General features: G+C 35.4%; 1 protein-coding gene across 1 annotated transcript; it reads left to right on the forward strand.

Annotated features, from left to right (window-relative positions):
- The first annotated feature begins 1,243 nt into the window (after positions 1-1,243).
- Positions 1,244-13,841, forward strand: LOC128664638 (caspase-7-like). The gene is made up of 5 exons (XM_053719452.1): positions 1,244-1,270; positions 2,298-2,508; positions 7,549-7,721; positions 11,062-11,191; positions 13,570-13,841. Exons 2-5 carry the CDS (start codon positions 2,301-2,303, stop codon positions 13,839-13,841), a joined length of 783 nt encoding a protein of 260 aa, XP_053575427.1. The 5' UTR covers positions 1,244-1,270; positions 2,298-2,300.
- The last annotated feature ends 201 nt before the right edge of the window (positions 13,842-14,042 follow it).

Genomic DNA, 14,042 nt, shown 5'->3' on the forward strand with positions numbered 1-14,042 from the left:
AACTATGGATAAGATATATTTAGAAAATGTTATCTAATGATTTTTTAATGAATTTCACCCTTAAACCTAAAGGATTTTTTTTATATAGAGAAATCATTTGGTAAGTTTTTTTAAATATGTTCTTCTAATATATATATATATATATGTATATATATATATATATATATATATATATATATATATATATATATATATATATATATATATATATATATATATACACAAACCTATATCTATATATATATATATATATATATATATATATATATATATATATATATATATATATGATTTATAGTTGTAATTTATCACTAATTAACAATATATAGTTTAATGTTATATATATATATATATATATATTATATATATATATATATATATATATATATATATATACAAACATATTTATATAAATGATTTATAGTTGTAATTTATCACAAATTAACAATATACAGTTTAATGTTATATATTTGTTTTTTATATATATATATATATATATATATATATATATATATATACACACAAACTTATATTTATATAAATTATTTATAGTTGTAATGTATCACTGATTAACAATATACAGTTTAATGTTATATATTTTATATATACATGTATGTATATATATATATATATATATATATATATATATATTTATATAAATGAAACATAATTTATAAGTGATTAAGAATATACAGTTTAATGTTTTTATTTTTCTTTATTTTATATATATATATATATATATATATATATATATATATATATATATATATATATATATATATATAATACAGCTTTACCCATTAAAAATGTGAATTAGCTATGTTTTATTAAATGAAGCCCAGCATAACATTTAATTGTGACCTTTATGTCACATCCTGCATTATCTGTATAGAACTGAGTGACCAAAGCACTCAGTAATGAGGTTTCCAGGAAACAGTGCTTTGAGTCACAAGGTTGGGTTTCCCAAAGAAACTCCTCTTAACTGATTGCATAAGAAAGGAAATGCCTGGTAATTAGAGGTGTAAATTTACTTGCTAAAAAATGTCATTATAGACTCAGGATTAATATATATGTTAATCGTTTAAAAATACAATAAAACAATAAAAAAGAGAGGTGTGTGAACTGTATTTCCCTGAGGTACACACCTTACTATCTTAACCACACCCACTTTTAAACTATTTATATAGACTTGTGTTGCAAGATATCTACTTAGGAAAAGCAGAATACACACTTCACTGTCTGTCCTGGGATATCTTAAATTATACATAAGGTAATTAGATTTAATTAAATTGTGGGATCACTATATGAGCTGTACAGAATAATAATATATGTCTACAGGAGTTCACAAGCATTTGTGGTTAAATCTGGGGCAGGTTAAATGCAATTTATATTTGTGTTTCTTTTTATAGGGACATCAAAGTAATTTTTTATATATGCACAAAAAATGAATCTCTGTGTTGCAAAATAAATGCATAGAATATATTTCAAAAGCATTTAAATAATTTGTTAGCATTTTTTTCTGTAGTTTACTCCCCTTGAAATGCCTCCTGAGTATTGTTATCTTATACTATTTGATGTGGCCAATTTACAACGTGTATAAATAGCTCCTACTCATTTAAACTAAATAATCACTGTGCAGGGCGCTAAATTCTGCAAAATAAATAAAAATAAAGGTCCTTTGCAAAATTTGTTGTTTTTTTCCCATGCATACTTAAATATTTTATGGCAGATTCAAGTTGTTTAATGTCCTGTGATTCAGTGTGTTTATGTGTATAAATATAATGTTTTTTCTTTTGATTAGATTTATAATATAACTTTTTAAAATTCTTTAGCATTTGATGTGTGTTGCTAAGGATTGATTATATATATATATATATATATATATATATATATATATATAATCACCATACTCCAAAATAATAGAAAAAACATCACCCTGAGCTGACATTTACTGATAGGGATAAAAACATAAATATTTTTGTTTTAAGATGAATCATCTAAGAAAAAGTATTCACTAAATTACAAGTTTGCTAATAAAAAAAAATGCAGATTAAGGGCCAAAACATTATTATTATGATTCTATTGTTAACAAATGTATTTATATATAACACTTAATAACATAAATGTCACAATTTATAGTGCACCTCTTGATATTTAGAGGAATTGGTTGTGTTTTTTTTTTCTTTTTGACTGTCATAAATAGTTTTTTGTGCTGCATTCATGTAGTACTCTATTTACATGATATTTAAATATATGTTGAGTTTATATTTTTTTTGTTCTTTCTGTTTTTGGAACAGATCATGTCTAAAGTAATAAAGGGACGGGCATTGATCATTGCTATGACTGAATTTAAAAGAACGTCAGGTGGTACTGGAGAGGTACTGGATCCACGTAAGGGAGCGAAGAGTGATACAAGACGTTTGTTTAAGATCCTAACCCGTCTTGGATACAAAGTCAGTCTCCATCTTGATATCAGCGTTACAGAAATCCGAGAACTGTACAAGAAAGGTAATGGGGGTGAGATGGGAACTTTTGCATAATGATAGCCCCCAGCAGGCTTTAGGAGATAAAACATTCATATGTAGATTTCTGGTAGAGTATCTACCAGAATAATGGAAAAGTAACTTGTAAAGGAATTAACATTGAGCTAAAGTTTGCGGTGAGTGCACTGTAATTCCTGGTCTGAGGACTGAAAGGGACATTAACCCTTTCACTGCTGAGCCATTTTATACATAACTGTGCTAGAAGTATTTTTAGTTGATTACCCTCATTGCATTTACACAGAAAACGTGACTTTCTCACACAAATTACTTTTTTTTTTTTAGCAGACCAAGCATTTTTAGAAAATAACTTTAGTTTGCTGAAATATCATATGAGAAAATGCCACTATATGAAATGTAGCTAAAATTTCCATTTTTGTGTCTTTTTGTTTTTATAGTGTACATAGTAAGTATCAGCATATGAGTCGTTATTTCCTAAATATGTCACACATTTTATTATCCATTCACCTTTCAGCCATGAAGTATAAAATATCTGTAGCGTTCTCTGCACTGAGAGCCTCAGGCAGCCCATGGAAGAACTCTATTTTGCAGTGAGGTGATCTTAGCCAATAGCTTGCTAGTTATTCGGCATAATGCCAGCTGGCCCGCACAGCTATTGGCTAAGAGGTAGAAACGTCACCTCACTGAAAAATAGCATTCTGCTGCGGGCGACATGGCGAACGCTTCAGACAAATAAAGGAAATTTCAACATGAAGTATTTTATACTTTATGACTGAAAGTCCCCTTTATTTGTTCCACTGGTAAATCCGAACATTTCACAAACCCTAGGATTTACTATTACTTTAACCCATTTTGACAATGTATGCATGTTCCTACCCCTATTCAAACTCGCAAAACATAGCAAAAAATATTTAAAAACAAAACAAAAAACCTAAACTAGTTATATCACCAATGTTTACACTGTCCCAGTTCTCTCATATATTTTAATTCCTATTTTTTATTTTATTAGTTCAGACAAAATATAATCTATAAGCCCTAATATCAACAGAATAACAAAATGTGGCTAGTGGTTACTCCCAGGTTATCAGTTTTACTATGGCAATCACTTCATAGCTATAAGGACATGAACGTGATGAAACCCCTTATTTGAATAGTGAAACCTCTCCCATTTTAAATGCACGGTTTTGTGATATATTATGGTGAGGGGGTAATAAAGGTATCAGAACCCCAAAATTAGAACCAAAGTTGAGAGGTATTTGTCATTATTATGAACAGAGGACCACCCATTTAAAAAAGCAGGATTGCTACTTTTAAATAAAGGTCTTACATTTATTTATGCATTCTAGGGGGCAATAGGGAAAGCCCACCCCTGATACAAATGCTTATGTGAGGGGTTTTGTGTGTGTGTGTGTGTTGTATGCTGTCTTTAGTTTTTTTTGGGCCACAGCCCTCCCATAAAAAATAAATTAGGTAGGTCATTGGGATAAAAAGGGGGGGGGGTCAGGGGTCCTAAAATGTTCCCCTTTTACTTCCTAAAAATACAGATAGGTGGAATATTTAGAACAGGTGATCACCCGCAAATTGAGGTGGTGTGACTCCTCATTTTACAGAGATGGATTACCTCTTTCATATGAGGGGTCTCATACTCCTTTAAGGAAATCAAAGGGGGAGATAGAGGCTCTGTAGTAGCCACCACTCCCCCACTACTTGAAATCACTTTGTTTTTTTAGTGGAGTAGGAAATCATCATTTTTAAAAGTGATCAGTTGCATTATAGGGAGGTAAGTGAACCCTCATTTGAAAGAGGAATATATGCAATGCAGTTGCAAATGAGGGGTACCTTTAAAGAGCCCTCCTCAGTTTAAACTACATTTTACATGCTGCTACAGGTATTCACTGGTTTTACAGCAGTCACCTGCAACTTGGAGCCCTCTTCTCCAGCCCCTGGCTTCCAGATGCCAACTACCTGCTTTTAGTCCTGCCCACTTGTAACACCACCACAAGCTTCAGTGGTAACCTCACCGTATCTGTAGGAAGGAGATAGAGATGGGAAAGGAGACTGCAAGGAAAAAAGACCTTTACCCATTTGCAGTGCAGGGGTCCACAGGATCCGTATAGGCATGGGGACCCCCAGGATGACTAATATGTGTTCGTTATCTACACTGCATAAGTAGATGTGCCTGACAAGGAGTCATCATGTGCATCAAAGAGGTTAATGAGTCTGTAAAGTCTAAATCAAACTTTAGTTATTCAGATAGAGCATGCAAAATAGTTTAGACTAGCACTCAAAATCACCCTTGTGGGTGCAAAAAACCTTCTGGGTCTCCCCCATAGACCCTTTAAGTGTCTATAAACAAAAGATTATATGAAGGTTGTACTCCCAATATTGTGAAAACTATTTTATTAAAGCTTAAAACATCAGCTACACTTAAAGCTTGATAAAGGGGCATGTGTCCCAAAAAGCTGCTGAAGTCTTAAGTTTTAATAAGATTTTTTTTTTTTTTACAATATTGGGAGTACTTTTTTTTGTTTTGTTTATAGTTAGAGATAGATGTTAATTAACTTATGCTCTGATCTAAGCAAGCACTGTATAGAATGTTGCTGGTGGATACATTTCACCAAACGTAAATATGGCGGAAACTTTCTAGCCTCTCTTAAGGAAATTAAATGAGCTCCATTATTGGGTAAGAAAAAAAAAAGGATGTAGATTGTAACAGTTTGCTTTCTATAATTATTTTTTTTTTATATACAATAGAATACATTTTGAGTTTTATTGCCCTTTAAGGTTATTTAGCTTTTAGCACATGGATCTGTTCTATAGTGTCTAAGATTTAGACCTGCTCCTCTGTAGTGTCTGGGACATAGATACCTAGGGATAGATTATGAGTGCTGTGCTAACTGTTGCACGCGAGCGAAAAGGGGTTTATCTTGGGTGTTTGCGCGTGTTGGATGTAGCGTGTGTATTACAAGTAGAAAGTAAACCCGTTCGCTCAAGTGCAATTGAATTTAATGTGCATTGATTAAGCCTGATGAAACAGTCACTCGGTTGACTGAGAAACGCGTTGCTTGTTTTTATACTTGTTTTAATAAAGTAAGTTTTGCACTTCTTGCCTTTATACCATTTTATTCTGCGACACACCTGACTTTTGGTGGATTATCTGCTAGGATATCGTATCCTGCTATTTTGGAGTTCGAGCCACACCGGAGGTCAGTCTGCTGGGTGACTGTTAGATTCTAGCCTGTTCAACTTGCACCAAGAGGGGTGCTTCTCTAAATGTGAGTGTAAACTTCATATACATTATCTCACAAGAGTATATACAGTGCTAGGTCATGTGGCGCTTCTGTTCCTTTATATTCTCTGCAGATTAATGCGCATTGGGTTAGTGTGACTTCAGAGCTCTGGTTAACTGTTATACTTGAATAAAAAGTTGCACAAAATATATCAAAAATACATTTACAAGTACAGTTACTCATAATAACACCAAGTGCTTAAAGATATGAGGTGTAAGATATATATATATATATATATATATATATATATATATATATATATATATATAACAAGAACTTGCACTCACTGGTCTTTCGGTCAGAAACACACAATTTATTGTAACGTTTCGGAGACGGAGTATCCCCTTCTTCAGACGTCTGAGGTCTGAGGAAGGGGATACTCTGTCTCCGAAACGTTACAATAAATTGTGTGTTTCTGAAGCAAAGACCAGTGAGTGCAAGTTCTTGTTACTTGTATGCATTATTTACTAGCACCCTGGCATGCTGACCTGGAAGTGAGAGTGCTCATCTATGGGATAAATATATAATCACACCCAATAAACCAGAGAGAATCAATAGGAGATAGCGAAGATAGAAAAAATAAAGGATGCCCTAGCCAGCACTCTCCAGTTGTTTTTTGGAGAGTGCTGGCTATGGCATGCTTTATTTTATTATCTTTCCTATCTTCTATTGATTCTCTCTGGTTTGTTGGGAATAATTTAAGTTTTGATGCCCCCTGTGCACCCTTGGATATAGATATATTTTTAGTTATCCTGGGTTCTCTTTTTTACGCTTAGTTTGGGTTTTTTCTTTAGAAATGTATTGATGTTGGAGGGCACTCACAGGACTTATTTTGAAGCAAAGAACAATGTAATTTTATTTCCAAATTTGTTTCATATTAATCAAAATGTCGACGTTTTGACCCATATGTGGGCCTTCTTCTCTCTGATACTGCTGCTCAGCTGGGAGTCAGGCATTGTACGTCGTTGCGAGTAATGCATGCTGCATTACAGTAATCATAATTGTCTTGAAGAAGGCCCACATATGGGTCGAAATTGACATTTCGGGGACATTCTGATGAAGGGGATATTATAGTCCCCGAAACGTCAATAAATTTTGACTTTAATGGTATATAAAATCCCTGTGAGTGCATTCATTTTGTGCATGTATTACTGACATCTTTGCACCCAGGTAGCTGACTCAGAAGGGTGGGTTCGTTCTTTGGATATATGTGTGTATGTGTATATATATATATATATATATATATATATATATATATATATATATATATATATATATATATATAATTCTATGTGAAGAACATTGGAATGCCATGTCAGGTTAGCGCACTTGAGAAAATGCAATCGGGTTTGTGCGACTTCAATGCTCGGTGTTCTGCAGTGTATATTTTGTGGTCTGAATGTACTGCAATGTGTTGGGTTATATTGCCTTGCATTATTGTGTTGTAAATTTTCTAGGGTTGTCTACTTACATTTTGTGAATAAAATGTCACAATCCAGCTGATCTGTAACCATGGTTACTAACCTGCTCTCACCCATCAGCTGAATATTTCACCTGTGCACTAGTTCAGCTATAATGAAAACCTGACCTGTTGGGGGTACTTGATGATCGAGGTCGAGAAACACTCTTCTGCATCATATAGGTTGCTTGGCTCTGCAAGACCTTGGTTGTGCTCCCAAAAATACTGTATATTTGCTCTTATTGACTCTTGATCCCATGTCTTTGCAGAGTCTAACATAATTGTATCTGCTTTACAGAGAGTGAAAAGCCTCAAGGTGACTGCTTCATCAGTGTTCTCTCCAGCCACGGCCAAGAAGGGATAATTTATGACTTCCACGGTAACCAGATACGTCTATCAGATATATATAATATGCTGTCTCCAAGCAACTGCCCGGCTTTGGCAGGGATACCAAAACTATTTTTTATACAGGTAATTGTGTTTACCCAATGAAAGGGAGAGACTTAATTTCATGTGGTGGTGTCCACAGACTGGGGACTACTTTGTACCCCCCTTTCAGTAACATGTCATCTTTAAACATATCAGATGCTAGCTTCCATGAGTTTTCGAGATAGTGATTTATTTATTTTAAAGGGACAGTCTACACCAGAATTTTTATTGTTTTAAAAGATAGATAATCCCTTTATTACCCATTTCCCAGTTTTCCATAACCAACACAGTTATATTAATATACTTTTTACCTCTGTGATTATCTTGTATCTAAGCCTCTGCAAACTGCCCTTTTTTTCAGTTCTTTTGACAGACTTGCAGTCTAGCCAATCAGTGCCTGCTCCCAGATAACTTCACGTGCACGAGCACAGTGTTATCTATATGAAATATGTGAACTAACACCCTCTAGTGGTGAAAAACTGTTAAAATGCAATCTGAAAGAGGTGGGCTTCAAGGTCTAAGAAATTAGCATATGAACCACCTAGGTTAAGCTTTCAACTAAGAATACCAAGAGAACAAAGCAAAATTGGTGATAAAAGTAAATTGGAAAATTGTTTAAAATTACATGCTCTATCTGAATCATGAAAGTTTATTTTGGCCTAGACTGTCCCTTTAATGGTCAGTGCTCGACACAAACCAAGAAGTGAGGTAAAGGAAAGGTAAACAATGAGGGGGTTGAAAAAATAAATTGCAATGTGTAGTAGATGAGACCCAAAGACCCCCTGAAAAAAAACCTGTATACTTCATATTTATCCTTCAGTCGGCTTTTAGTTATGGTTTAGAAGCACTCATGTGCGGGCCTGAGGTAGTAGAAATAAAGAGAGTCAGTGTATAATTGTGTGATGTAGTTATGTGAAATGTAGCAAGACAGGGAAGCGGTCCATACTGAAGTAACTGGAAATAGACGCAGGTGTGAAAACCAGAGGAAAAGTAGTGAATCTTAAGAAGCAGCGGGAGAGTTGGTGGCATATTGTCCTGGTCAATAGTGGACCTATAAACAGAGGACCCTGGTTTAATTTTTTTTGGGTCTCATAGGTAACTCAGAAGCAATAGTAATAATATCTATGCTGTGTTGTATAATAATTTTGAGGATAGATAGATCTGCAAACCGCACTAATAAAAGGCTCCCCTGCATTAGGATTGTACACATTCTACACACCCCTATTGTATAGACAGGCTGTTATGGGCCCCCTCCAAGACTTGGGCCCTTGTGCCACTGCCCCTGCTACACCAATGTTAGTTCCTCCCCCTGATCTAGGTGTCTGGAACTTTGCAGTCTCATGTTCGAAAGGACTAGAGCAGGGGTATCAAACTCAATGTATCTGGGGACCACTGGCCAAGTGTTCTTCGCCCATGGGGGCCACTTGAACTGAGTAAGTGCTAGATATACTAGGAACTGGAAGTGACATTTACCCAAATAGAAGTGCATAGTGGGAGTTATAGCCCACAACAGACATACACAATTTGTCTACATTTATCTTGTGAGTGCCAAGTGAAGTGATCTGTCTGGAACTGTATAACTATGTTAAAAGTGATATTTATCCAAGCAGTGGATGGTGGGAGTCTACACTGGACACTTGTATTCATATTTATCTTGCCTTTATAGAACATAAACTAGTTACACTTCTTAGAACCCTAAGAAAAGAATTGACAGCCCAAATTAAAGGAATAGTCTAGTAAAAATTAAACTTTCATGATTCACATGCAATTTTAAGCAACTTTCTAATTTACTCCTATTATCAATTTTTCTTCGTTCTCTTGGTATTTTTATTTGAAAGTAAGCTTAGGAGCTGTCCCATTTTTGGTTCAGCACCTGGGTAGCGCTTGCTGATTGGTGATTACATTTAGCCACCAATCAGAAAGCGCTACCCAGGTGCTGAACCAAAAATGTGCCGGCTTCTATGCTTACATTCCTGCTTTTTCAAATAAGATACCAAGAGAACAAAAAAAAACTGATAATAGGAGTAAATTAGAAAGTTGCTTAAAATTGCATGCTTTATCTGAATCATGAAAGTTTAATTTTGACTAGATTATTCCTTTAATGGTTAACCTATTAAACAAGGGAGGGCCATATAAAACTATCTCAGGGGGGCTGCAAATGGCCCCAGGGCCTTACTTTGAGACCACTGGTTTAGAGAATATGAAAAAAAGATGAACTGGTGTGTATAGAGAGATATGCAGAGGGTTAGAACACAGTTGAAGTAATGGAAATGAATATATTTGTTTGCAGCAAAATAAAACAGGAACGAAAAGTGATGAGTACATAAAATGTTCTAGTGTATATCTAACAGAATCTGAAAAGCAAGATGAAGGAAAATTCGGTAATGAGTTTGGATAATTTATTCTGTGGGAGATCAAGTGCAGGTAGATCCAAAGGAGAGATGCACTAATATGGAGCAGTTTATACCAGAGGGCTATGCTCCACATGTGAAGGCTATGTACTGTCGGGTACCAAATGCGAGAAGATGCATTTGTGTAGATTTAGATATGTAAGCAGCTGGCTATAGACATCTTCCTCATGAAGAGGCAGTCTGGCTAGTAGGAGTAAAGGCCTTGAGATATTTGGTCCTTAATTTATCAGAGATTGGTATTTATGGGGAACCCAAAACAGAGCTAAGTACATTGAATATGGGAAAGGGTTGGGAGTGATGTTATTGGATAAAAATGGCAGATGTAGTGGTTACTACCAAAGAGAGTGTGGGAGGATAGCAGCATCTTATTGAATACTAGCAGTAACATGACATTTGATACATGTAGCTGTCCAAGTTTAGCACACAAGGGATAACTAACATTTGTAATAACTGCAAGCCAGTACTGGGGACCACAGTAGAAGCAGCAACAGTAGGTACCCATTGGAAATGCGGTCAGGATTCTATGTTACAGCGGGCAAAATATTTGAGTTGCACAGTTACTATAGTAGTTCAAATGTGTCAGTAACAATGTTGTTGGAAGAGGAATTTCACAAGCAAAATTGTCAGAGGATGCAAACTCCCTTAACCCCTATCCATAACCTTACCTGAGATCATCAGTGACACCACTCTTGCACCAGGATGTCTATGCTTAATAGCTGCTCACAACAAGATTGACAGCCAGATGCACAACAATATTGATACAGAGAGGGAAGAATGGAGGCACTGTGATATTTACTATGTTAAGATTTCAGTGTCTCCATGATTTCCATTTTGGTTTACACTACACTCACTTCTCGAGCTTTGATCTTGCATTTGTCAACATGCTGCTGTTGACATTTTTTTTACAAAATATGAGAATCGTATTTATCACACTGAATTGTAATCAGACTAATGCTGTGCTTTATTTCCAGGCATGTCGTGGGTCTGAACTTGATGAAGGAGTGGCACTGGAGACAGACAGTGGTCCAGGTGATACAGAGGGTCTTTCTCACATACTGTCTATTCCTAATGATACAGTCGTCATGTTTGCAACCACTGAAGGTATGTCCCTCCTGAGGGTTTTTTTTTTTACTCAAAGGCAACTGTGCTAGATTACTTTTGTCCCTAACCACACAAAGGGTCAAGAATGAATCTTAACATTAGTTGGCTCTCAATAGCTTTGTACATGAAGTATTCTAGAATTATCATTTTTATTTATCAATCCCCAACAAATTTATACAGTGCTATTTGTGGGAGCATTCCAAATATGGGTCAATAATGTAAATATAAAGAGACATGATACTCATGTTTTCTCTGTTAAATTTAAAATATTATTTATATTTGTATATTTGGATTATTTTTAAAATCTACTTCAGTCCTTTGAAAATTGGATCCTGTGCAGAATAAACCACATTTTCTGTGGATGCAGTCCCTGTAAACCAGTGAGCTGTAGAGTCCCAGGCCTTTAGTTCTGCATAATCATTTACTTCCTGTTAGTTTCTATTCAAATTTCAATCACTTTTCCTTAAAATATTTTTTTTTGCATAAAAAAGATTAACATATATATCTGCTGCTCTTTCATATACAATATAATAGAAAAAGTTTTGAGTATGGTACCCCTTTAAAGGACCAGTCAACACATTAGATTTGCATAATCAACAAATGCAAGATAACAAGACAATGCATTAGCACTTAGTCTGAACTTCAAATGAGTAGTAGATTTTTTTATAAAAAAATTCAAAGTTATGTATATTTCCACTACCCTTGTACCATGTGATGGCAATCAGCCAATCACAAATGCATATACGTATAGTCTGTGAATTCTTGCACATGCTCAGTAGGATCTGGTGACTCAAAAATTGTAAATATAAAAGACTGTGCACATTTTTTTTTAATGGAAGTAAATTGGAAAGTTGTTTAAAATGACATGCTGTATCTGAATCATGAAAATTTAATTTAACCGGAGTGTCCCTTTAAGTGAAAACCTGAATAAAGTTAGGAGGGCCCTGCAATTTAGCTTCACCTAAAAGAGCTGACAATTTTAAAAGTAATAGGTCTGATATGATAGAGAAAGAAAACAATAGTGAAAGGCTAAGAAAGAATTGTGATTTACACATGTGAAATATGGTAGTAGGTACAGCCCAAAGGGCTTTCTCGGACAGTGATGTGAAGGGGACTTGTGGACATTGGCTTCTGGTGTTTGGTGGGTGGGACCATGACGGGAGCAATTGGAGCATGGGTGTGTCATGGGTGAGGTTGGGAGGTGTGTATAGATGTGAGCCAGGGATTCCCTAGTAACATTTGTCCTAATGGGGGAAGTTCCTGGAGGGACAGGAGGCAGACCTACCAACCAGTGATATTCCTGCAAGATCAGAGACAATGAGAGGTATGCAGGTATATGTGAACATAAATTAGTGAAATGAAGGAACAGAATAATTTTGAAGTTAAGAGGAATGTAGTTAAATGGATAAGTTGGTATAAGAAGACTTAACTGTGGGAATAACAGGGTGTGTTCCTAAAACTACACTCAATTCAGGTGTGTGGAATGATGGGGAGGAAGTGGGAGTGCGTTATTCAGTTTGGCAGTCTGTACTTTGCAGGAGAGAGGGTTCCAGGTGAAGCGGGTGGTGCGGAGTCTGTGGGAAACAAAGTACATTTTGAAAGCGAGTGCCAAGACCAAAAGAGTGGGAGTAGTTTTTGCTACAAGGAGAAGGGGCAGATACACAGGTTACATGATGTAATAAGACAAAATGGATGACTCTTAAAAAGGAGCTTTTGCATATATAACTTGCCTGATTGTAGCTAATCAGAGGATAGGATACAGTATAACAGGATACAAAGCCAACAGTATACTGGATAAAAGCTGACAGTATTTGCTTTGTAGCGGGATAGATTCTGGGGGGGTGCTGAGTCTGCAGCTCTATTTTACCTTAAAGAGATACCAAACCCAATTTTTTTCTTTCATGATTCAGATAGAGCATGCAGTTTTAAGAAACTTTCTAATTTACTCCTATTATTCATTTTTCTTCGTTCTCCTGCTATCTTTATTTAAAAAGCAGGAATGTAATAGTTTAGGAGCCGGACAATTTTTCAGAACCTGGGTTACGCTTGCTTATTGGTGGCTAAATGTAACCACCAATAAGTAAGCGCTATCCAGGGTGCTGAATATAAAATTGTCCGGCTCCTAAACTTTACATTCCTGCTTTTTAAATAAAGATAACAAGAGAACAAAGAAAAATTGATAATAGGAGTAAAATCGAAAGTTGCTTTAATATTGCATGCTCTATCTGAATCCTGAAATGAAAAACTGAGTTTAGTATCAGTTTAAAGTATAGTGTCACAAATTAACAGACATAAAGCCGCTGTGAGACGTGGAGACATTTTGTCCTTGTAAGGAATGATATGTGGTCTGAACTTTTAACTTTTTTATTTCTCCACAGGGTATGTCGCTTTTCAAAATCCAGCAGGATCTATCTTTTTACAAACTCTCTGTGACCTATTGGAGGGAGAGGAGAAAAACCTCACATTGAACCAGATCCTCACCCGTCTTGGTGGCCTGGTAGCTTATGAATTCCAGAGCAAAGGACAGTATGCTGGGTATAAAGAGATGCCTTGCTTTGTAACTAACCTTACTTATGAGATGTATCCCTTCAGACAGGGAGAGAAACCCAGCTCCCCTATGAAACGTTCAACCTGCCCTGTGTATTTATGAATCTTCTACAATCATCTACTTCCATAGTGACCATTCAGAAAGAAGTCTACCGCTACAAGAAATGCAGTCACTTCTGCATCTGTTTGCATTTTGCAGCAGCTTTCTGATAATTCAAACATTCTTTATCAATGATATCAGACCCTCTTACTCCACGGTCTTCTAAAGGCTTCATTGTCCACTGCATCCCATAGTTTGTTTGGG

The sequence above is a fragment of the Bombina bombina genome, chromosome 6 (genome assembly GCF_027579735.1).
Source record: "Bombina bombina isolate aBomBom1 chromosome 6, aBomBom1.pri, whole genome shotgun sequence".
Classification (NCBI taxonomy): Eukaryota; Metazoa; Chordata; class Amphibia; order Anura; family Bombinatoridae; genus Bombina; species Bombina bombina.

Bases quoted from the DNA above. Each gene is read 5' to 3' on its own strand.
- LOC128664638 (XM_053719452.1), top strand. From the start codon at position 2,301: ATGTCTAAAGTAATAAAGGGACGGGCATTGATCATTGCTATGACTGAA. The intron at 2,509-7,548 runs GTAATGGGGGTG...TCTGCTTTACAG, and splicing joins CCGAGAACTGTACAAGAAAG to AGAGTGAAAAGCCTCAAGGT. The intron at 11,192-13,569 runs GTATGTCCCTCC...ATTTCTCCACAG, and splicing joins CATGTTTGCAACCACTGAAG to GGTATGTCGCTTTTCAAAAT.